This window comes from Microtus ochrogaster, unplaced genomic scaffold (genome assembly GCF_000317375.1).
Source record: "Microtus ochrogaster isolate Prairie Vole_2 unplaced genomic scaffold, MicOch1.0 UNK4, whole genome shotgun sequence".
Lineage (NCBI taxonomy): Eukaryota > Metazoa > Chordata > Mammalia > Rodentia > Cricetidae > Microtus > Microtus ochrogaster.
In genome coordinates this window covers 7,447,935-7,473,640 of record NW_004949102.1, presented here as the reverse complement: position 1 = coordinate 7,473,640, position 25,706 = coordinate 7,447,935, and the positions used below count along the sequence as shown (strand labels likewise).

The window sequence follows — 25,706 nt, the reverse complement described above, 5'->3', positions numbered from 1 at the left end:
AGAAAGAGGGAATGAATGAGCATATCATATGTTAATTTCATATAGAAAGAGGGAATGAATGAGCATATCATATGTTAATTTCATATAGAAAGTCTCTCTAGTCTGATGGCGTTTTAGGATTTGGGGAAATTTTAGCGTAGGGCTTTCTATAATATTGCCATTATCATCATTATTATTGTTTATTATCTGTATTTTAAATTACACTTTTTTTTTCATTTGTCATTTGTTTTTCCTTTTTCACCCTATTGGAATGTGTCTTCCAGGGCAGTATTTGTTGAACTAGTGGTGGTAGTAAAGTCACTATGAAGACAATTAGGAATTGGTTAGAAGTGGACTCTAGGGAGAGAACATTTTGATTAAACTCATGCTAATTAATTTGTCTTTTAGTCTGACCAAGGACATGACTGGAAAGGAAGATGTGTACCGAGGCCCAGCCATCAGGGCTCTCTGCAGAATCACAGATGTGAGTTCTCTTTGTTTTAGTAGGTTGCTAAAGGAGACTATCTTTAGGTAGCATGCAGATCTAGACCCCAAGTCTGACTTGGTAGATCTTCAGTGTGAAGAAAGGTGACTACCAGAGAGGTTATTAACTCCAGTATTTTTCTCCATCAGCTTGTTTTTCCTTTTATGTATTGCAGTCTCTTCTTTTCTGTTTGCTGTCATGAACTATTATACTTGGGTACATCATACATAGGAAACAAAAACCTCATTCCATACTACCTTTTTACAGAAGCTTTATTGTAGACTCAGATCTCTCAGGATTTTAGGTAAACCTTTAACAAAAGAGGGACTAGAGCATCTGTCAGGAAATCATCAGTGCGGTTTCCCTTAGCCACAGTGGTAATCCATCACTTACCAGTGATGCAGATAGTTGAGGGTAGATATGTGACTAGTCACCAGAAAACTGGTAGATTATGTCTACCTTGCCCGGGTCATTTGTTTACTCTTATCTATTCTGTTCTATGTGGAAAGGTAAGATTATATAGCTGTCTCTTCTAGGAACTCGGAGTAGGAAAATTTAAAAGGGTCAGGATTGTCAAGCAGATTGAATAATCGCTGCAGATTTATGCTTGGGTGTGTCTCTGAATTGCAATCTTTTCAAGGTTTATAATTTTTTTTGAGATAAGATCATAAACTCAGTACATACCTCAGACTGACCTTGAATTCATAATCTTTCTGCCTCAGCCTCCTGAGTGCTAAGATTAAAGGTGTGGATCACCATACCTGCTTCATGTTTTATAATTTGATCCAGATCAAATTGGAAATCTTATAAATCTAAATACTAGAAGAAATAATATAAACAGCTTGATTTATTTTTGCTACCTTACTATTTTGTTGCTTTCTTTCTTAGTATTCTTAGTAAAAGACTTGGAAATATTATTGTTCGCAATAAAATTATTTTTAATCTCAATGCTGATCTTAGTATATCTACTCATTTGTATCTGCCACTACCCTTCCAGGACAAAAGCCTTTTTCCATGTTTAAAAGAACCTTACTTCCAAAAGATTCCATGCTGAGGGCTTGCTATAATAGTGTATTATACATTTAATTTCTTATGCCTTAAAATAATCAGAAATTGCATTCGATGTGTAGAATTGTTCAAGATGTAGAAAATGTACTTTTTGTACAGAAATATCTAACCATCTTCAGGATTTCAGAAGGACCCTCCACTCCCATATAGGAATTTCTTTTTCTTTTCTTTCTTTCTTTTTAGGGGGAGACAGAGTCTAACTTATTTGCTCAGGTTGGCCTTGAACACACACATACATGTATACACATTTTGTCTCTTTCTGTATGTGTGTGTGTGTGACTGCGCACGGGCGTGTGTGTTCATGTGTAGCTTGTACTGGTTTTGAGTTCTGTTCTCTAGGATATTATTACTATATATAATCTTTTATTACAAAATGAATATTTACACAGAACACATATATGGCCAGTTTTCATACATTTTTTATGGGTAGTTATTTTAAATGAATGATTTTTAACAACTTTTTCTTTTTGAATGTTATTAGGGAACAATGTTGCAAGCTATTGAAAGATACATGAAGCAGGCCATTGTGGATAAAGTCTCCAGTGTATCCAGTTCAGCACTTGTATCTTCCTTAGTAAGTGATGAGGCAGCAGCTGTTTCTTATACATGGTCTTGTTTCTAGTTAAAACAAATTTCACTATTGTTCTCTCACAAGAGAAACAGTCAAAAATGTGTGTGCATCCTGTTACTTTATCCAGCTGTGTTTTATTTAGAAGAATACTGATCAGTTTTAATGGGCAATAAAAACTTGAACTTTCCATGTTTGGAAGCTGTGGGGAACCTGATAATTGTGCACCTACTGAAGGTGGTGCGTAAGATAAAAGCAGTGAACAGGAAAGAAACAGCGTTGGTTTTTATGTTCTTCCTTTGTGCCCCATATGTTTGCCTTTTTCCTCTTTGTCCTTAGCTCTCCTTGGTTTCCTGCATCTATGTCCTTTAAAGTCTCCCTTACCACTTCTGAATTTCCTTTCAAGAACCTTTTGCTTCAGTAATAGCTTTTCTTTCTCCTTTCATCAAAACAAAATTATTCATTACAACCTTACACATTGTATTTGGGTAAAATCAGGAAATGTGGAACTAGGAAGACTGCTTGGTTGATTAAATGCTTGCCAGTGAGCATGAGGACTTGAGTCAGAGTTTCAGAGAACTCACATAAAAAGACATGCATGGGGCATATGCTTGTAATTCCAGCTCTGGGGTCTTGGGGTGGGGAGAGGCAGATTTCTGGAGCTCACCAGCTAGCTAGCCTAGACAATTGTCAGGTCCCAAGTTCTAGTGAGAGGTCTTGCTTCAAAAAATAAGTTTGACCTCTAGCCTCTGTATACATGTGCACACCACCCACAATATCTCACCCCCAGGAACAAACATACCTACCCACACATGCATTCAAATCATTAGAACACTGAAATTACAAGACTGCCTGATTCTAGGATGTAATGGATCAGGCTTTAGACCAAGGAGTATATCATAGTCTGTCTCTTCCAGGGGAATTTTCTGGAAGTAAAGCTTATATTAACATTATTTAAGTACATTCTATATTTTTCCCCCTTTTGTTGCTTTCTTTAGCTTGCCTCTTTCAGCTCACAAAGGAATGGGTGTTTATTACTTTGCAAAGAGATATTGAGAAAAAAATTACAGTTTATAGTTGTCCTAGGAATAGAGACATTGTAGACTTAAAAAGAAACAATATTTTCAGTGTTTGGGAAATGTCTTCTAGTAATTTTGCAAGAAATTTAACTCACATTTCTAATGTCTAATGATCATGCATTATATATTCTCCTTTTCCTAATTAGCACATGATGAAGATAAGCTATGATGTGGTGAAACGATGGATAAATGAAGCCCAAGAAGCTGCATCGAGTGACAATATTATGGTGCAGGTACTATCTTTGAGTCTTGTCATCTTATGTTTCAGGACAAAGTACTGATTATCCAATATTAAAGGCAATTTTTGACATATTAATCCACTTATTAATCATTTTATCTACTAGGTATCTTACAAATTTTGATTATTTCCATTGGTTTTCAAGTGTTTGGTAGAAAATAGACGATCTCCTGTAGGAGTGTTCAGGGAAGACTGTCCTTTCAATAGTACATAGACATGCTTATTGCAAAGGGATTCACAATGCTTTCCAGTCTTTCACTTGAAAATAATTTCTGTAAAAGGAAACTCTGTTTCTTAGGTGTTGATGATATATATTGTAAAAATAGTCAATTTTACTGTGTAAAACATTAAAACATTTTATTAAAAAGATCTTAAGATATTTAGTAGGCTATTCTTACCTAAAGGAATATGATCAAATTTTTAACTGATGGTTTTGTGTGAAGTCTCTGTATATGTTTGACCAAGTATTAATATTTACAGCTTCTTATATTAGCATTTTTAATAATCTGGAAAACAGTCATTTTTCTGTTCAAAGACATCTATTTATTGGTCTAATTCTGATCATTGTACTTTTATACAAAGCATCAGGATGATGACACTCTCCTTACCTACTTTAGGAGATTAATCTTTTGTTAAGGTGGTAACAGATTTAAAGCCAGGTACAGTGGAATGTACTTATAGTCCCAGCACTCAGCAGGGAGGATCACTTGAGTTCATGAGTTTGAGTCCAACCTGAGAAATCCAACAAACCCTGTTTATAAGTAAGTAAATGTGTTACGCTGGCAGAACCTTGGATCTGAGGATGTAAGCCAGTGTTGAAACCACTAGATCTAGCTTCAGATTGTCTGAAATCCCTTTCTTACTTGTCTACTCTGAATTTAAAACTTCTGAAGTAAATTAGACTCATTTTTAGTGTTCCCTGTGTTTAATTTCATATAAAAAGATACTGTATTTTGTCCATTTGACTTGCACATCTTTTTTTTTTTTTTTTGAAAATTATTTTTGTCTAGTTCCATGCAGTTGTCTTTCCTGTAGGTATCTTATCATCGTCCTAAGCTCATGGTGCACTTTTTCTTGTTCTTAGTACCATGCATTGGGAGTGCTTTATCACCTTAGGAAGAATGATCGCCTCGCTGTCTCCAAGATGTTAAATAAATTCACCAAATGTGGTCTGAAATCACAGTTTGCATACTGTCTGCTGATTCGAATTGCTAGTCGCTTACTGAAAGAAAGTGAGGATGGGTAAGTACACTAAGCTGAGCTGGCTTCAGTTTACACGTTAATGCACCTTATCATAAAGGAATTGATTTCTTTTATGAAAATTTTTAGGAAAGCACTGACTTTACAGATTAAAAAGAAATTTTTTTATTTTAATGTTTGCATATATATAATAATTATTAATAATATACCTACAAACTAATGGTGGACAAAAATACTATTGATCATAAGTTGTACAGATGATTGAATATGATATCTAGGAGGGATATTAAGAATGATCTTGTATATCTTGTATTTTTTTTTTTAAAATTCATTGAAATTTTGGAGTTCTTTTATTTTTTTTTTAAATATTTATTTATTATGTATACAATATTCTGTCTGTGTATGCCTATAGGCCAGGAGAGGGCACCAGACCTTATTACAGATGGTTGTGAGCCACCATGTGGTTGCTGGGAATTGAACTCAGGACCTTTGGAAGAGCAGGCAATGCTCTTAACCACTGAGCTATCTCTCCAGCCCTATATCTTGTATTTTTATAAGAGAGAATGTTGATGTACTAAATCTGCCCAGGGTTACTATGTAAGTGTGCTTTAGAGGTGGACTTAGCAGTAATATTGTAGCAGGTCCTAGAGGCTGTGGGGGAGAACAGGAAGAGGAAGGGATCTTTCAAGGTACAGCAAACTTGAAACAAAGAAGGCTCCTCATCCTAAATGGTTGTGGTTTTTCTTTTTAACTTATAGACAGGATCTCTCCAGGTTAGCCTCTCTTACCTCAGCCTCCAAGTGCTGGAATTACAGGCATGCATTACTACCTGGCCAATTATGGCTTAATTTTAAAATAGCTTTCTCATTTGATCTCTTAACACTAAGATCTCTAGACTAGGGAAGCATAATAATCTGTCTTTCGTGTCAGCTGTGACTGTAGTGTGCTGAATTTGATTAAAACCAAAACAGCTGAGCCCAAGGTTAGCTACTGGCTTCTCATAACAGAAAAGACTTGCTATTTTCTTGTTTTAAGTATTATTTTATGTCAGTCTGTACTATACTTTTATAAGCAATGCTTGAGTTTAATAGTCAAAGCAAAGAGGCAAGAACAGTGTGACTTTAATGAAGAAAAAGTATTAGAAACAAATTCACTGATGACCACTGCTAGTTAACAGTAACTTCAGTAGCAGTTTCACCTTAGGGTACCTTTGCTAATTATGGTAGATACACTTTTTCATGAGAGTGCTTTTTGATAGTTGAGACTGACTTTACAGCTCTTAGAACTTTTGGAATCCGGTATAGTAATCTGGCAGTTTCCCATTCTTTTAACTTGAAAAGCATATTTATACCTTATAGATGGAATAGTTATGCTTTTAGATGTGAATTTGATCCTGGTAGTAACTGGCACTTGTGACTTAAACAGCTTGACATCTCTTAACATCCTTAACTTTGAATTTATCTGTCAGAATTATTGCAGTGTTTTAAGTCAAGTACATTGACAGTAAAGTGGACAAATTACTAAAGAACAAAGTATTATTCTTGACCATATCTAATGTAGTTCAAATACAAACCTTTTGTAACAACTGAAATCCCAAGTTGATAGTGTTACATAGTAGTGATTCCTTAAACATTTGGCTGTGCAAACATCTGTCTACAGATATGTCAAGGTAATCAGGTATTTCTGATGCTTACCATCCTACTCCCTGTTGTGTGACAAAACTTTTCCTGGTGAGACATAATATACACATCTAGTCACCCCAGATGGGGAACTGAGGACAAACCAAAGTACAGATACCACTAAAGTTCAATTTCATGAATGAATGAGTTTTACAAGATGATGGTGGAAAGTTACTTACAGGCGCAGAAATGACTCAAAGCTGCATCATCAGGGCCCACCACAGGATGACTAACAGCTCATAAAAGATGGGAACCTGGAGCACACTGCATAACCAGCAGGCAGCTCAACAGTTTGGACAGTGTCCTTTCTACGTGACTCTGGTTTAAGCCTCTTCCAGGCAGGTGATTGATGTCAGATACTTCTTTGTAGCTTTTCTCCTCTGAAAGTCTTCTTTGTAGCTCAGATTGTCTACTCAGACAATCTTTGCAGCTCTGTTCCCATTACTTAATCTGGCAGAGAGTGGGCCTAGTGAATCTGGTCAGTTTCAGGAACTTCCTGAAACTATTTTGAGTTATTTACCTTCCTACTTATGGAGCTTCCCTGCAGGATGGAATGTTTCAATATTGGAAGAGACTGTTAACATGACATTCCACCTCTTCCTTTGACTGGGCCAGATAGACATTCTTTCCACTCTCCCTTCTGTAATGATCTCTGAGCCTTGGAGGGGTGACTATAGAACTTCACTGTGACTAAGAAATAGACCACCACAGTAATATGCCACAGGAATAGCCACTTCTTCTCAGGAGCTTCACCAGTGGTTATGGGTTGAGGCTTAACAACAGTGATCTATCTATAAAACACACATGTTTAGAAGGCAGTTTGATAGGCACATCACATCAATCTAGAAAAACCATAGGACTTGCTTCCTTATGGGTAACCATGACCTCCCTATTTACAGATTTTTGTCCTGGTTTACAGTATCTGACATGAAAGTCCCTTTTGTGGAGAAGGACTTAAATCAGTTGGATTTACTTAAATCAGTTGGTCTTACTCACAATAGCCAAACAGGCGCATCCTGCCTGGCATATTGCTGTTTCAACACCGAGGGTCTATAGCCAAGCAGGAATGTTGGTGACAGTTCTTCACCAGCAGCCTCCCTGGCCCCTTCTGGCACTATGAAAGCCAGCCAGCAAGGTGTAAGCTTCCTGTTCAGTCTCAGCTTTATTTTTCCATTCCTGTAGTCATACATGAATTGTCTTCATCAATAGGATCTTACTGTCTATTGCTAGGATACAGCCAACAGCAGTAGCAATAGCCTTCATGATTTGTGGGGCCTCGGGGGCTTCCCTAGCCAACAATTCACAGGAAAGTAATCTACCCCTGGCATAGGGTTTTCATTCAGTAACTTTATGGACTCTGGGAGTGTCCATTTTCGCCCATGTAGGATACCTTTTGGCTTTGTTTCCCTATCAGTTAACCCAGCCTTCGTAGGGTTGTAAGGTAGGTGGAAATACCCTTGCACCTAACTGTTTCTCCAGTGACTTTCCAAGTCTGCAAAACACTCAGAGGTCAGCATTGTGTCATCTTTAAAACAAAATCTTTTCCAGAGGGTGGGCAGGACAAGGCAACATGCTAAACTACCATCCCATAACAAATAGTGGGGTTACACAGATAACCTTAGGGAAGCACCATCAAAGTGCTTGGTCATCTGTTCTGAGCAAGTGTCAGCTGACCCCAAAAGTTTGCAAATAAAAAGATACTAAAAGAGAATTTTTTTTTTTGTTTTTTTTTGTTTTTCGAGACAGGGTTTCTCTGTGGCTTTGGAGCCTGTCCTGGAACTAGCCCCGTAGACCAGGCTGGTCTCGAACTCACAGAGATCCGCCTGCCTCTGCCTCCCGAGTGCAAGAGATTAAAGGCATGCGCCACCATCTAAAAGAGAACTTAAGCAACTTCTAATACAGCATGGAAAAATTCTATCCATTTATATCAGTTGCTTCCTCCACAGATCAGAGTTGGATACAAAGTGTGGACAGGAGGTGCTAACTTAATTAATTCTTAACCTTCAGACCTTTTCTTTGAGCTGTTTACATTTCCTGGAGGTCTTCCACTGAGCCTTCCTATATTTCTCTACACCTGATAAACTCAGTGGGCCTGGCCTAGTCTGTTTAAACCTACACCCAAAGCCAAAGGGGACTGTGGTCTTGCTCTCTCTTGATGTACCTGTTGGCTTTCTGGGTCAGAGAGGACCTGGGTTGGCACTGTGGATGTAGCTGCAGCTGTTGGGCTCTCCATTCACAACACCTGGCTGTTGGAGGGGGTTCCCAAATGGGCAAACCATCTAAACTAGTGTAACCTTTTGCTGGAGGGAAATGTACCCTAGTAACTGAGGTTTTGATGACCCTTGGACATGCTTGGTTATCTTCACCTGTATTATCGTTCTTCTGTGGACTGCTCCTTGGACTTCAAAGCCTTCCAGAAGATCCTTAGCACAGAATTTGATTTTATCAATTTTTACTTAGGAACTGTAGCTTGACACAAATCCTGCCACATTTGTCTTCGAGTAACCCAGACAGACCTCTTCTTTTGCTTTATCATTTTCTCACCCCTAGGGTGCTCTTACTTTATGGACACTCTTTACATGCTGGTCTAAGTCACTGAGAGCTGCGTAAGCTTTTCCTACTTCATAAAGATCCTGCCTCACACCAAAGGGCCCAGCAAAGCCACTAAAGCACACCAGCCTCAAGGTCCCTGTAGGATCAACCTTTTCTTTAACTTCTCTTGTAAACACAGTTCTATCTGGGCTAGTGAACTGGGGTTCAAACATAGTTTCTCTAATTCCTAGTTCCCTTAATAGCATCTGCCCCTTCTCTATGGTTCTCCAGCCCTTGATACTTATGGGGACATCAGATGGGGATAGCCCAGTGTTCCTGATGACTTTGGTAAGCCAGGCTGACTTCCTTCATACTGTACAGGTTATGCAGCCTTTGCCTTAAAGGGGGATGGGTAGTTAGTTAGATGACTCAGTTTTTCTGCTTCTACAGCAGTCAAACAGATCCCATATGCTCCTGTGTCCCACAGCCTCTCAAGCTATGCTATGACAGGCTCTTTCATTGTTTGCTTAAAAGTCTTTCCAAATTCTAGAAGTTCAACTGCCGAATATTCCCTGATCACCCTAGTTTCTTAACCAGACTATTGTAAAGGTCCCCATCTTTATATTGGGTGACAGATTTTTTTTCTCTTTTCCTATTAAAAGTTGAACCCTTTAGTGGTCTTCTATTGCTTTTACTATGTTCTCCTCTTCTTCCCTTTCTGAGTCTTTCCATGGTTCTTGGATCCCACAAAGAGTGTTGGCACATGAATCTAACTTGTACTCTCTTTTCCTTATGGCCCGCACGCCTTAAACAATAAGCCAGCACCTCCATCTTGTCTTCTACTTTATCTAATTTACTTTCCCAGTCAGAAGCTAACCCAGAGGATGCTAATTGGATATCCCTTCTTGTTGCAGTTGCTTCTTTACACAGACGACTTCCTGCTTTACACAAACAATTTCCTGTTTAGCTGTCATCTTTGAAATCAAATGAATTTCTGATTTCACCCAACAGAGGCCAGGCAACCTGAGCTGCTGCTTGCTGACAGTCTTGACCCTTGTCCACTAATCTCTAAGACTGTAAAATTTCCTTTAAACCTTAAAATGTTTTCAGGGCATCTACATCTTCATGTTTACATTTCATGTCTGCTACTACACAAATGAAGTCTGACGTCTGGGATTTTCCCCACAGACACTCCTAGTCCTGATGGCTCTCCCTTAGTACATGTCTCACTCCCCTACAGAGCCATGCTTCTGCTGTCATAGCACAGAGGTACAGTAACACACACCATACAAGAAAGGACAACTTGGAATTTCCTCTGAGGATGATCCTCTCTGTCTGCTCAGCTTCAGTTACATGCCTCTCTACCCATAGCCTGGATCATGTATCCACTTCTCACCAACTCTTCGTTTGTTCTTTGATGTCTCTGTTTGGGTGCCAATTATGTAATATGACTAAACTTTTTTTTTCCTGGGGAGATATGAATAGATACCTGAAAGGGAACTGACAACAGACCAAAGTATGGATACAACCAAAGTCCAGCATGGTGAACCAATGTGTTTTATTGAGGGTATTTACAAGAATATGGGTAGGATATTACTTATAGGAGCAGAAATGACTCTGACAGCTATATCACCAAAGCCTTTCCTAATTCATGTATTCCAGGACAGTAAGGGATAAGTCTCAAAAAAAGTCAACAGATGGCACTTGGCAAATGGTACCTGAAATTGTCTTTTGGCTGCTACACACATGAACATGGACCTATTCTCTCTCTTCCTCCCCCTCCCCCCCCCCTCTCTCTCATACTTGAACTTGTAAAAAATGTAAAGCAACTATATAAAAATGTTTCAAGATTTAGTTTAGTGGACATGTAAATGGGTAAGAAATTTCACAAACCATTACAGACATGAAAAAAAATCTGATCAAAATACAGCATCAGAAATAAAAATATATTTGAAAATTAATTACAGTGGGAAAGAGATTAGAGAATTTTGGACAGTTCAATGGAAACTACCTAATTTAGTTTAATGAAATTTAGGAAGAAAATAAGGGAGAAATGAATAGAATACTTGAAGGCCAGGGAAAAACATCATAGTCTAATGTATCTGCAGTGTGACTCAGAAAGAGAGCAGGGAATAGGCAAAGTGAGTATTTGAAGAGATAGAAGTCAGCTGCAGATCCAGGGAAGCTGGTGAGTTCAGGTAGAGTGGATAAGAGTGAACCACATCTAGTCTCGGTTAAGAAAGCCTAGACGACAGAACTAAAGAGAGCAGAGCACGTTAGAGTCAAGGAGATGAAAGTAAGAATGACAGTTGCTGTGATGTTCTTCATCATTGTCAGCTTGACCAGACTTAGATGACCTAGGAGACACACTTCTGGGTGTGTCCTGCCTGAATATGGCCTAGGGTTCCCAAATGAAGAAAAGGTAAAAAGGAGAGTGTGAGCTGGCATCAGCATTCATCTGTCTCTGCTTCCTGACCTTGGGAGGAATGTTTCCAGCTGCTGATACTCCTGCTGCCACAGCTGGAGCCACTTTCACTATTATGTGAGCCAGAGTAAACCCTTTTTCATTTGGTTTTGTCGTAGAAATAAGAAGAAAAATAACTGACATAGAAAACTTATTCCAGAAAGTGGGGCTGTTGCTGAGACTACCTGACCATGTGTCCCAGTTACTTTTTAACTGCTTTTTGTTAGTTTGTTTGTTTGTTTGAGACAGGATCTATCTATGTAGTTCTGCTTGTCCTGGAACTGTGTAGATCAGACTGGCCTTGAACTCAAGAGATCCCTCTGCCTATGCTTCCTGGAGAGGCCGAGACAGGAGGATTGCCACTAGTCTGGGCTTTATAATGAGTTTCAGGTTAGTCTGGCCTACAGAGTAAGACACTGTCTCAGTGTACATACATATATATATTATATGTACGTATACATACATATATGTACACACACATAATTAAAATAATAGAAATAAAAACTTGGAAACTTCATTGAACTGTGATGTCTAGAGATGGAGTCTTTGAGAAGTGCTTAGGACTAGATAAAACCATCAGGGTGGAACTCCCGTGGTTGGGTACTGATGCCTTTTCAGGAAGAGAGAGTATTGAGGGTATAGCTTGTGCAAACACCCTCTGACTCTTGCTGTATTCTGGCCATCCTCCCTTAAAGTAATCTCTATAATCTTTTGTAATTAAACCATGAAATTACCAGGGTTTCTAGATAAAGGATTAGTATCCAAAGTCAGTTTCTTATTCAGACAACCAATAAATATGATAGAATTTTTAAAAGATAGCATGATTTATATTTGTATTGAAATAAAGTCTGTAGGAATAAATTTTCCAAAAATGTGTCTCTTCACAGAAAATTATAAAATAGTATTTAATGTGCTACTTGAAAAAAAATCAAAGTATATATTTTGTTTTTATACTGAACTATTCAGTATTATAATAATGTGTCATCTCTTTTAGACTGACCTGTGGATTCCATGAATCTATAGCAAAACAAAACAAAACAAAAACAAAACCACCTCAGTCACTTTATAAATACCAAACAGAAATGCATACACTGTATGAAAAGACATGTACAAGAAGGTTTAATCTTAAGATGTAACAGTCCTAGTGTCCATGAGCACTGGAGTCCAAAAATAAGTTACCATGTGTTCATACAAATATTATATGATAGAAATGAACAGTTACTTTTTAATGCAGCCCCATGGTTAAATCTGAGATGTCATACACAAAAGAATACATCATGGGCCTGGGGATGTGGTCCAGTGTTAGAGCATGTGCAAGACCATAGGTTCAGTCTGCAGCACAGGGAGGGAGAAAGATAGAGAAAGAGAGAGAGTGATTGGTTGATTGATTCCATTTATGTTCATTTCAGTGGGAAGAGCTTGATATCTCAGCAGGGTATCACTGTGTATCCCAATTCTAGCCTGAAACTCAAAATGACTCTCCTGCTTCAGCCTCTTGTTGAATTTTCATCCAAAATTATCCTAGCCGTGTTCTGTTATACTCAGCTAACTACTAGATGTTTGGTGTCTTTCTTGCAGTTGCAGTCAGGATAATTTTGGGTTGCAGTCATCTTGGAGCCTGAAAATTTGACTTCTAAATTATTTTGCTGGTGTTCTGTTGGCAGAGATATCTCAGTTCTTTGCCATGTCTGCCTCTCCATAGTGTTGCTTGAGTGTCTTCACAGCATGGGCATTCTACAGAACAACAGAGAAAAGGGCATAATTTTTTCTGACCTAGTCTTCAGAAACATACCAACTGTTGTGTTGGATAGAAAGACTAGCCATATTAAAAGGAATAGATAAAGAGATCAGCCGAGCAGTGGTGGCGCATGCCTTTAATCCCAGAACTCGGGAGGCAGAGGCAGGCGGATCTCTGTGAGTTCGAGGCCAGCCTGGTCTACAAGAGCTAGTTCCAGGACAGGCTCCAAAGCCACAGAGAAACCCTGTCTCGAAAAACAAAAAACAACAAAAAAAAAAAGATCAAAGAATCATTGGGGATTGTTGTCAAGTTTGACTACTATGTTAGCTGTAGACTGCCATAACAAAATACTTGAAACTGAAGGCTTTCATGGCATGTTCACTGCTCTCTATGCCACAGTAGCTAACCCACAAGTTTCCTGCAGTTCTCCTGCCTCTCCTCCTACCTTGCCTTTAGACCACCATACTTTGTTTCTTTCTTTTTTTTTAAATATTTATTTATGTATTATGTATACAATATTCTGTCTGTGCGTATGCCTGCAGGCCAGAAGAGGGCACCAGACCCCATTACAGATGGTTGTGAGCCACCATGTGGTTGCTGGGAATTGAACTCAGGACCTTTGGAAGAGCAGACAATGCTCTTAACCTCTGAGCCATCTCTCCAGCCCCCTAGACCACCATACTTTGGAGCTCAGCATACTGAGGTCTGCTACTCGGCCTGATTTTGTGTGTGTTCTAGGAATCCATACTCAGGTCCTTACTCTTCCATAGCAAACACTTGATTCACCAAGTCATCTCTCAGCCCAGAAGTTGGTATTTCTAAGTCAATATTTTTGAGTGTTGAGATATGTGTGTATGCATGTTCTCATAGTGAGTACATGTACTTGTAGGTCAGGTACATATACATGTTCATGTGGAAGCCAGTAATTTACATCAGATATCTTCCTTGATTGATTTCTACTTATTTACTGAGGCAGAATTTCTGAGCCCAGAACTTACTGATTCACCTAGTCTAATTAGCCAGCTTCCCCAAGGCATTTCCTGTCTCAGTGTCCTGAGAACCTGGATTACAGGCCAGTTGATGCTCCCACACAGTTTTTATGTTTTATGTAGGTATTGGAGATCCAAACTTTGATATACATATATATGTATATATATACACATATATATTATTAAAGAAAATTACTTTTCATTTTGCATACCAAACCCAGTTCTCTTTCCCTCCCCTTCTCTCACCTTCCTCTTCCCTTCCCATACCCCATCCACTCCTCAGAGGGGATAAGGCCTTTCTTCGGGGTCAACAAGGTCTGGCATACCAGCTTGAGGCAGGACCAAGCCTCCCCCCCATATCAAGGTATCGTAACATAGGGAACGGGCTCCAAAAAGCCAGTTCGCACATGTGTGATAGGTCCTGGTGCAACTACCAGGGCTCCCCGCAACATATCAAACCACATAACTCACCCACATTCAGAGGGTCTAGTTCGGTCCCATGCAGGTTTCCCAGCTGTCAGTCAAAAGTCCATGAGCTCCTAGTAGCTCAGGTCATCTGCATCTCCTGGGTAAACTGGGAGGGGAGGTAGGAGGGAGGGGATGGGATGGGAACGTGGAAGATGGGGAAGGACAGAGTAGGAGAGCAATGAAAGAGATAATTTGACAGAGGGAGCCGTTATGGGGTTAGGGAAAAACCTGGCGTTAGAGAAATTCTCAGGAATCCACAAGGATGACCCCAGCTAAGACTCCTAGCAATAGTGGAGAGGGTGTCTAAAAGGGCCTTGCCCTTTAATCAGAATAGTTACTACCCTAATTGTCATCATAGAACCTACATCCAGTAACTGATAGAAGCAGATGCAGCGATCCACAGCCAAGTACTGGGCAGTTGAAGAGAGGGAGGAGGGATCATATGAACAAGGCAGATCAAGAGCATGATGATGAAAATCACACAAACTTTGGTCTTCATACTTGGTGACATGCACTTTATCCACTGAGTCGTGTTCTTAGCTTCTAAGCCATTTTTTAAAATTATTAAAATTGCCGGGCAGTGGTGGACAAGCCTCTTTAATCCCAGCATTTGGGAGGCAGAGACAGGTGGATCTCTGAGTTCAAGGCCAGTCTGGTCTACAGAGTGAGTTCCAGGACAAGTTCCAAAGTTACTGAGAAACCCTGTCTTGAAAAAAAAATTAAAATTATAATAATAAGCTCTGTGATTCCAGGGGAATCCCAGAATAATAAGTTGTAGTTAGTATATGGTATTAGAAATAAAAGGGTGCTTTTTTTTTGTTTGTGAAGAAAATTATAATTAAACTTATATAAGGTTATTAGGGGCAATGATAAAGTGATACATATAAGCAGGAGACAAGATGAAAATGTCAGTGTTTTAGATAGTTCTTGCTGTGCACAAAATTGGCCTCAGACTTCTTAAAATAAGCATTTATTTTACAGTCGCCATCATCAGGGATCTGGTAGCAGCTTAGCTGACTAGTTCTGATGTGGGTGACTTGTGAGTATACAGTCAGGCTGCAGTCTTCTGTTACTGGAGGATCTGCTCATACTTGCTGTTGACTTCTCCCTGGCTACTGGCCAGATCCTCCACCCTTGAGAACTTTTTATTGGCTGTCCAGTGTCCACTTAGCATGACAGCCACTTTCTCCCAAAGCAAGTGTGTACAGGAGAGAAGCTCATTTGGGAACTACAGTGCTTGTGACTCAGTCTCAGAAGTGTTGTGTTGTCGCTTTTCTCATATCCTCCTGATGCAGTAATGTACAAGGAAACTACATGGGATTTGAATGGTTAGCAGTGCGGATTTGGTGGACCCATCCTCGTGAGCTCTCTAGTGCAAAAAATACATCATTTATCATAATAAACCTAAGTATTACCTATTGAAAGAGGCTCAGATTAAAAAAATAGTAAGATTATGGTTGGTTCGTATGTCACTAATAAAAAAATTGACCTCGTATTTAGGATGCTCTTCCAGAAGACCCAGGTTCAATTCCTAGCTTCCATATGCCAGCTCACAACTGTTTGTAACTCCAGTTCTAAGGAATCTTAACACCTCACACAGAGATACATGCAGGCAAAACACCAAAACACATTAAAAAAGGAATAATTAAAAAATAAGGCACATACAGCAAATGAAAAAACTTATTTATATGTCTGTTATGTGTATAGGACTGAGTGACTGTGTACATTAAGAAATAGCATTTTGTAGTGCCATGCTTTATGTATGTTACTTAGTTATAGCTATTGATCTCCAGAAGAACAACTAATTTGACATTTAAATCACTCGTTTCTTTGCTTTTCTTTGTATTTTTTTACTCCCCCTCTATCCATTCCTAAATATTGAAGTTGTTTCATCTTGTTCTGAACTTGTTATTGATAGACTCATATTACATTTTGTGCCTTGGTTTTTTTTTTCCCCGCTTAGAATGTTGTTGTAAGAATCACACTTGGAAGCCGGGCAGTGGTGGCGCACGCCTTTAATCCCAGCACTCGGGAGGCAGAGGCAGGTGGATCTCTGTGAGTTCGAGACCAGCCTGGTCTACAGAGCTAGTTCCAGGACAGGCTCCAAAACCACAGAGAAACCCTGTCTCGAAAAACCAAAAAAAAAAAAGAATCACACTTGGTTTTGTTTATACACTTGTTATTCACTATTCATTTAGACATATTCCTTCGTAATTTCCCAGCTCGTTCTTCTTAGAACAGACATCTGTATTGTTTTCTGGTTTTGGCACTTACAAATAAAACTGCTGTTAAATAGTTTTCTTGTCTCTCACACTCCTTTCCTCATCCATTTTTGTTGCTATAAAAATATAGATGCTCTTCAATTTATGATAGTTTGACTTGGGATTTTTTTTTTTAAAAATTTATGACAGGTGACAGCAATATGCATGGGGCGACTCTTCCCCAGACCTTCAGTCGAGTACTTTATGATGATGAAGAGTAGCAGCAGTGAGCCATAGCCACGAGTGTGTGGAATGAGGGTGGAGAGCTGTACTCCACGTGTGGTGTGCTGCTAGGCTCTGATGTTTAGTAGATAGGCATAAAGGAGTTTTGAGTTATATTGTTGTCATTTATAATAGGTTTATTAGAACATACCACATTGTGCATTAAGGAGCATCTATATCTAAAACCAAGAAATTTATTATAAGAGATGTTGGATTTAGCTCAGTTATAGAGATTCGGAAGGCAAGAGCCTGCTGCTGGCATTTGCTCAGTATCTGAAAAGCCTTCTTACAGCCTTTACATGGTGAGACGGAGGAGAGATATCAGTTGAGGTATCTTCTCTTTACATTACTTACAGCATTACTCTTGTCATATGTCCCAACCCCCACGATACCATCTAATCCTAATTACCATCCCCCCAAGACTCCACTGTAAATAGCATTAACATATGGATTGGGGGATTAAGCGTTCAGTGCATGAACTTCTGAGGAACACATTCAAGCCACAACAGTGCCATAGCCCTGTTTCCATGGTTAAGCACACACTTCTTTACAGTATATAAGGAAGGGTGGATTGTGAGGTCATTGTCATATATACATCTGTGCTTTATAAGTTAACACAAGACTGTTTTTCCAAAATGGTTGTTTTTACACACATTCCGTGGAGAAGGGAGATTTCCTAAAGCTCAGATGTGGAATTGAAAAACTCCTAATTGATGAAGTACCTTACATAGTTTTAGTGAGATGTAAGCTTACAGACCATAACAATCGCCTTTTGATAATGAGGAGTTAAGCGTTTTAGTATATTCTAAAAGTTAGGTTACCATCACAAAGAAGTCCTATTCAATTAACAATCACTCTTCAGTCTTCCTTTCCTCTGTGTAGGAGGGAGGCCGCTTGTTCATCCCGGCCACCCAGAACCAAAATAATCACACAGAAAATGTATTAATTAAATCACTGCTTGGCCCATTAGCTCTAGCTTCTTATTGGCTAACTCTTACAAATCAATTTAACCCATTTTTTTAATGTGTTTTTTTAATTTATTTATTTATTAAAGATTTCTGCCTCTTCCCCACCACCGCCTCCCATTTCCCTCCCCCTCCCCCCAATCAAGTCCTCCTCCCTCCTTAGCCCAAAGAGCAATCAGGGTTCCCTGCCCTGTGGGAAGTCCAAGGACCCCCCACCTCCATCCATTTCTAGTAAGGTGAGCATCCAAACTGCCTAGGCTCCCCCAAAGCCAGTACGTGCAGTAGGATCAAAAACCCATTGCCATTGTTCTTGAGTTCTCAGTAGTCCTCATTGTCTGCTATGTTCAGCCTACCCCTGGACCCAGCAGTAACACTCTTGGGAATATACTCAAGAGATGCCCTATCATACAACAAAAGTTTATGTGCAACTATGTTCATAGCAGCATTGTTTGTAATAGCCAGAACCTGGAAACAACCTAGATGCCCTTCAATGGAAGAATGGATGAAGAAAGTATGGAATATATACATATTAGAGTACTACTCAGCAGTAAAAAACAATGACTTCTTGAATTTTGCATGCAAATGGACGGAAATAGAAAACACTATCCTGAGTGAGGTAAACCAGACCAAAAAGAGGAACATGGGATGTACTCACTCATATTTGGTTTCTAGCCATAAATACAGGACATTGAGCCTATAATTAGTGATCCTAGAGAAGCTAAATAAGAAGGAGAACCCATTTTTATTAATCTGTGTATCACCACGTGGCTATGGCTTACCAGCTAAAGTTCCATCTGGCTCTGGTGGGGCTACATGGCTTCTCTCTGACTCTGCCCTTCTTTCTCCCAGCATTCCATTTAGTTTTCCCTGCCTACCTCTATTCTTTTGCTCTATTAGACCAAGCCGGTTTTCTTTATTAATTAACCAGTCCTATTCAAAGGGGAATCTCACATCACCTTTGCTCTTAGAAAGCTGGGAAACAATCTTTTTTTTTTTTTAAATCTCCATGTATTTACCTATTCTAGACATTGCTCACAAATGAAATCATACAATATGCAGTTTCTTGTTTCTGACTTTTTTCACTCAATATAATGTGTCAGTGTACATCTGTATTGTGGAAGTGTCAATTTCTCTTTCCTCTTAATGGCTGAATACTATTTATTCCATTATGCAGATGGACTACTTTCATTTTTCCATTCATTTATTCAGGGACATTTGGATGTATCCACTTCGGGCTGTTATGTGGAATGCTGCTTTAAATTGTATAAGTTTTTCTTTGTGTGTGTGTGTGTGTGTGAGAGAGAGAGAGAGAGAGAGAGAGAGAGACAGGCAGACAGACAGACAGACAGACAGACACAGAGAGACAGGATCTCAATTTGTAACCTTGGCTGTCCTGAAATTCATAGAGATCCACTTGCTTCTGTCTCCTGCGTCCTGGGATTAAGGGTGTGCACAACCATCCCTGGCCCAGCATGTATAATTTTTAATATGAAAATATGTTTCAGTTCTTAGTTCTTACGGGTATATACATAGGAATGGAACTTCAGGCCCCTAGTCTAACTCTGTGTTTAACTTTTGAAGGCACTGCCAAACTGTTTTTTAAAGGAGCTATACCTTATAGCATTTTTATAAGCAGTGTGTTAGAATTCTCATCCTTATCTGTTTTAGTAAACCTGTCCTAGTAAGCATGAAGATGTTGTATAAATTTACTTATTTTAATTTGCATTTCCCTAATCACTAATGATGTTGATATCTTTCACATATTTATTAGTTATTTATATATCATCTTTGGAGAAACCTCTGTTTGAAATCTTGAAATTGAGGTTATTTGTCTTGTTATCTTTTTCGCTCTTTATGTATTTTGGATATAGTAACTTTAACAGATATATACTTTGCAAATATTTCCTCCTATTCTTTATGTTGTCTTTTTTACTATTTTCATAGTGTTCTTTTATGAACAGAAGTTTTAAATTTTGATCAAGTATAATTTGTAAATGTTTTCTTTGCTTGTTTGTGGTTTTGGTGTCGCACCTAAAAAAATTATTGCCTAATTCCTAGGTCACAAAGATTTATTATTTATTGATTGATTGATTGATTGATTGATTTTTCGAGACAGGGTTTCTCTGTGGCTTTGGAGCCTGTCCTGGAACTAGCTCTGTAGACCAGGCTGGTCTCGAACTCACAGAGATCCGCCTGCCTCTGCCTCCGAGTGCTGGGATTAAAGGCGTGCGCCACCATCGCCCGGCACAAAGATTTATTTTCAGAGTTTTTATCTTAGATATTTAGGTTTTTGATCCATTTTGAAATAATTTTTTAAAACTTTTAAAAATGATTTATTTTATTTTACGTGCATTGGTGTTTTGCATGTGTGTATGTCTGTGTGAAGGTGTCAGATCCCCTGGAACTGGAGTTACAGACAGTTATGAGCTGCCATGTGGGTGCTGGGAATTGAACCTGGGTTTTCTGGAAGATCAGCAAGGCTTTTAAACACTGAGGCATCTCTCCAGCCTTTTGAAGTATTTTTTAATGTAATGTGAAGTAGAGGTTACTTCATTCTTTTGTATTCTAATATTATGAGCTGAATACAAAATTCCCTCTCCCTGTGGACTGAACCTTGGTCTGTTGGTAGTGGTGCTGTTTTGGGAGGTTCTAGAAAGTTCAGAAATGAAAGCTCTAGTTGGAAGAAATAGGTCCTGGTCTGTAGTCTCTTCTTCACTCTCTGCTTCCTGACTGTCTAAGGTGCACAGTCTCCTCCCTCACACATATTGTCATAATTTCCTTCCAGAGTATATGGAACCAAGCAGAAACTGACTGTTTTCTCTAAAACTGTATTCCACAATAAACCCTTCCTTCCCTGTGTTGTTTTTGTTCGGCATATCAGTCATAATGATGGTAATACAAACTGATAGTTGTTGTTTTACCATTACTTTGTAAAATGCTATTTATTCATTCATCAAGTTTATGTCTTTGTTATTGTGGTTTTGATGTGTAATCTTAACAGTTTTTAATGTTCTGTTTTATTAACAAATTTTGTTCTCTAACAATTTCACGTATGTATTCCGGTTAACTCTCCCACACTTATTTTGCTGCTGCTCCTGCCTGACTTCTTTCTTACTAAAAGTCTCTTTCCTATATTCATGACTTTTTGTTTTGTTTTTGTGTCCCTCGGTGGTTAGTTAGCTAGGGATATTTCTCTCTATGAACTTGAGTTTGAAACTATCCATTAGAACCTGGTGGGCTCACCTGTAGGTATACAAACACCTGAATTCTTTTCTTCCCATTCTCCCAGATTCTATTAGTTGCTAATAATTAAGAAGTAAGTGATAGGGCCTAGTGAGCCCCTCCCAAGTCATAGCCAACTGTTAGTAGGGCCTGCTGTGTCTGCCCAATGTCTACAGACCAAACTGTTGTGAATTCATGATTTTCATGGATTTGTCATGCTTGGAAGATGTTTTTTCTTGCTTTTCTCCCTATCTCCTGTCTTCTCACACTTAAATTCTTTCTGCCTCTCTCCTGCTGTGTTCCCTGAACTTTGAGGAGTAGTATAAATGCCTTATTTAGGTCTGAGCCCTCAAATGTTCTTAGCCTCTTATGTGACCATGGATCTCTTCATTCACTTGCATTCAGTGCTAGGAGAGGCTTCTCGGATTAAATCTAAGATTTGTTTGTGGATGTAAACATAGACTTTTAAAAGGTGATTTGATGCTCTTGACACTCTGTTTCTGAGTTTACTGTTCATTTGATTTTCTTAATATGGGAACACCTGTTTAATTTTGCCCAGTGTATTGTCTGCTTTTCCCATAGATTTGTAGGAATTCTTAATATGGAATAATAAAAGTTCTTGATTGGTTATAAGTATTACAGATATATTCCTCCATACTTTAGATTGGCTGGTTTTTTTTTTATATCTTTGATGAACATAAAAGAACTACTTAGATGTAAGACAAGTGTATTGGTCTTTTTTTGTTTTGTTTTGTTTTTCGAGACAGGGTTTCTTTGTAGCTTTGGAGCCTGTCCTGGAACTAGCTCTTGTAGACCAGGCTGGCCTCAAACTCACAAAGATCCACCTGCCTCTGCCTCCCAAGTGCTGGGATTAAAGGTTTGTGCCACCATCACTTGGCGTGTATTGGTCTTTTATTGAAAAAAAAGTTGTTTTGTTGTCTTGCTTGAGCCCCAACTTCACAGATACTGTTTTTGTTGTCTTGATTAAACCCTAAGTTTATAAATATATTTTCTGTGTTATTTCAAGCACTATAGTTTTAATTTTTATGCTTTGGGTCTGTATTCTACCTGAATTTGTTTTCTAGGTATGATATAAAATGACAACTTAATTTTTCACCTCATCTGAAAGCTAGTAGACTCAGTATCATTTGTTGAAATGAGTCTGAGTCCATTGCTGAATAATATCAGTTTTATTGTAAAAACTAGATTTCGTTACATGCTTTGGTCTATTTGGGGGTTTCTACTTCCCACTGCTGTCAGTTGCAGTATCTGAGCCACCACCCTACTCACTTCAATAGCATTACAATAATGTAAATATAGGCTAGAGGCAAATCTTTTGTTTTTCTGCACAAGAGTTTTTTTAGGTCTTGTTTTTCATCTTTATTTCTCTGTATCTATATGATATGAACAAGGATTACTTATCTTTCTTATTTTATTTATTTATTTATTTATTTATTTTTACTGATTTTTCTTGTCAGTGGAGTTTGTTCAATCTTAAGAGACTTGCATCAAGGCATTACTTTTTTATTGATTTTTATTGAGCTCTACATTTTTCTCTGCTCCCCTCCCTGCCTCTCCCCTCCCCTCTTCAACCCTTCCCCAAAGTCCCCATGCTTCCAATTTACTCAGGAGATCTCATCAAGCCATTATAACAATCAGGAGTTCTAGCCTAGTTTGTTAATCAGCTTTTCATCATTAAGGTAAACATCTTAAAACATAAAGAAATACTTATCTTGGCTCTTGGTTTCAAAGGTTTGAGTTTGTGGTTGTGTTGCAGCATTGTTTCTGGGCTCATGCATGGTAAGACAGGATTCAGTTTTTCCTCCAATAAGGCCCTCCATCCTAGTAGTCCATTCACTTTGAACTCAGTGGATAAATCCTTTGATTAAAGTTAGTGCTCTCAGTCACCTCTCCGTAACCAGGGATAGCGCATGAGCCTTCCCATGACATTTGGACTGTTTTCCCCCAGACAGACAATGATAAATGTCAGTGGCTGGTGGTGTTAAGTAAATTTTTCACCTCTGATTCATTGATTCACTTCCAGAAAGCCATGGCAAAAATCCAACTTGATGCCCAGTTTCTATGACATTTTAAAAATGCAAACCAAGCACAAATGGCCAACTTGGACTCATAAATTCAACAGGTACATTGAAGGAAACTCTTACAGATCAGACTAAAGTAATACTAGGTGCTCTGGCCCCTCTATTGTCCATTTGTTCTAGGACAGTGTACAGGAGAGGAGGGGACAGGAGTTGGACATAGTGGCACTCTCAACTATAATCCCACCACATGGGAGGCTGGCCAGCCTAACTACATAGCAAGACCATGTCTCTAAATAAATAAATAAATAGTGTGCAAACCATTTTATAATTTTTCACTAAGTAAAGTCAGTGTTTTACTAAAACAAAGATTTTGCAGTGGACATTTTTAAAAAGTTTCACCTCACCATTAATCAGAAACATACACATCAAAATAAAATACCATTTTCAGCTATCATCATATTTGCAAAATACTTAATACTTTATAGTATCAAATATTAACTAGAATGTGAATATTTCCAACGTTGCTGGGAGTATAAAACAGAACAGATACTTTGAAGGGTCATTTGCATGACTATTAAAAATCAAAAGCACATACGTTGCTGGTCTATAATCCAGAACTTTCTCTTCAAGAATTTCATAGAGGAATATTTGTACATATGCACAAGGAAACAAAATGTCAGTTCCTATATTATTTATAATGTCTGAATTTTGAAAGATATTTTTAATATGCACCCAATAAAAATTGTATAGAAAATTTAGTTATGAGATATTCTAAAATATTTAATCAGGAATGAATTTTATCCATATGTCTTTATCTCTGAAAAATACTGCTTCTTGGAAAACATATGGTAAAGTGAATGAAGACTAGCATCATTTCTGTAATAGAAAACAGTGCACTGAATACAGTCTCATGTGGTGCATATGTGTATGTGTGTTTATGTGGGTGCATAGCGTATGTGGTTGCATGTACACATGTGTATACATGCATATTTAAACCACAGGTCAACTTCATGCAGCTACTATCTGTATTGATTTTTTTTTTGAGATAGTGTATGTGGTAGTTTGAATGAAAATGGCCCTAAAGGCTCATAGGGAATGGCACTATTAAGAGGTATAGCCTTGTTGGAGGAGGTGTGGCTTTGTTGGAGAAAGAAAACCCACTGTGAAGATGGGTTTTGAGGTCTCATATGCTCAAATTATGCCCAAATTATACACAGTCTCCTTCTGTTGCCTATAGGTCAAGATGTGGAGCTCTCAGTTCCTTCCCCACCTTGTCTGCCTGCATGTCTCAATGCTTCTCTTTGTTACTACAGTAAGGGACTAAACCTCTGAAACTGTAGGCCAGTTCCAGTTATATGTTTTCCTTCATAAGAGTTGCCATGGTCATTGTATCTTGAAGAAGGATACTTAAAAGAAATCCTACACTAGCCCAGAATTGAGAAATAGACAGTTATTTGTTTAGGAGTAGACTCACAAATCAGAATCCTCTGCTGGAACGGATATCAGAAACCAAATCCCACAGCCTAAAAAGAGACCGGACACATGCTTTGTATCGGCATAAATAGTATAAGAGGCCACACCCCAGTGGGTGGGTAACCAGGTAACCATTGGCTGTAGGACTTCCTACAGCACCTCCACCTTTTGTTTCAATAAGAGAGTCCTAAGCCTAATACAAAATTATATACAATAAGAACAAATATATTCAATAATTATCCTATCCTAACTAGTTTAAATCTTGTATAATAAATAACTTGGCCAAGTCATGAGAGGAAAGTAGCTACAATTATCTAGTCTTCAAACCCATCAGAGATCCAAGAAGGGAAATAATATTACTTGACTAAGCAGGAAGTGCAATCAAGCAACTTCCAAAATGTGCAACAAATGACAAAGACAACTTGCTACCTGGGTAATCACCCAAAGTCTCATGTTATGCAAACTTGGGTAATTGACAGAATCTCCTCTCCGTATTTTTTCAGGAGCAATTTGTAATCCCTGTTTTGGCAAAACTTTTTTTTTAATATTTATTTATTTACTTATTTATTTATTTAAGATTTCTGCCTCCTCCCCTTCATTGCCTCCCATTTCCTTCCCCCTCCCCCCAATCAAGTCCTCCTCCCTAGTCAGCCCAAAGAGCAATCAGGGTTCCCTGCCCTGTGGGAAGTCCAAGGACCACCCACCTCCATCCAGCTCTAGTAAGGTGAGCATCCAAACTGCCTAGGCTCCCACAAAGCCAGTACGTGCTGTAGGATCAAAACCCATTGCCATTGTTCTTCAGTTCTCAGTAGTCCTCATTGTTCGCTATGTTCAGTGAGTCCGGTTTTATCCCATGCTTTTTCAGATCTGGGCCAGCTGGCCTTGGTGAGTTCCCGATAGAACATCCCCAATGTCTCAGTATGTGGGTGCACCCCTCGCGGTCCTGAATTCCTTGCTCATGCTCTCTCTCCTTCTGCTCCTAATTTGGACCTTGGGATTTCAGTCCGGTGCTCCAATGTGTGATGGAGGAAGGTC

General features: G+C 38.7%; 1 protein-coding gene across 3 annotated transcripts in view; it reads left to right on the top strand.

The window, feature by feature from the left end:
• Window positions 1–25,706, top strand: part of Copg2 (coatomer protein complex subunit gamma 2) — a 125,959-nt gene that overhangs the window by 35,228 nt on the left and 65,025 nt on the right. For all 3 annotated transcript variants that reach the window (XM_005365787.3, XM_013353239.2, XM_026788592.1), the window contains 4 exons: window positions 388–463; window positions 2,013–2,105; window positions 3,325–3,411; window positions 4,501–4,658. In XM_005365787.3, coding sequence (XP_005365844.1) covers window positions 388–463; window positions 2,013–2,105; window positions 3,325–3,411; window positions 4,501–4,658 — 414 coding nt within the window. The remainder of the gene's footprint in view (window positions 1–387; window positions 464–2,012; window positions 2,106–3,324; window positions 3,412–4,500; window positions 4,659–25,706) is intronic.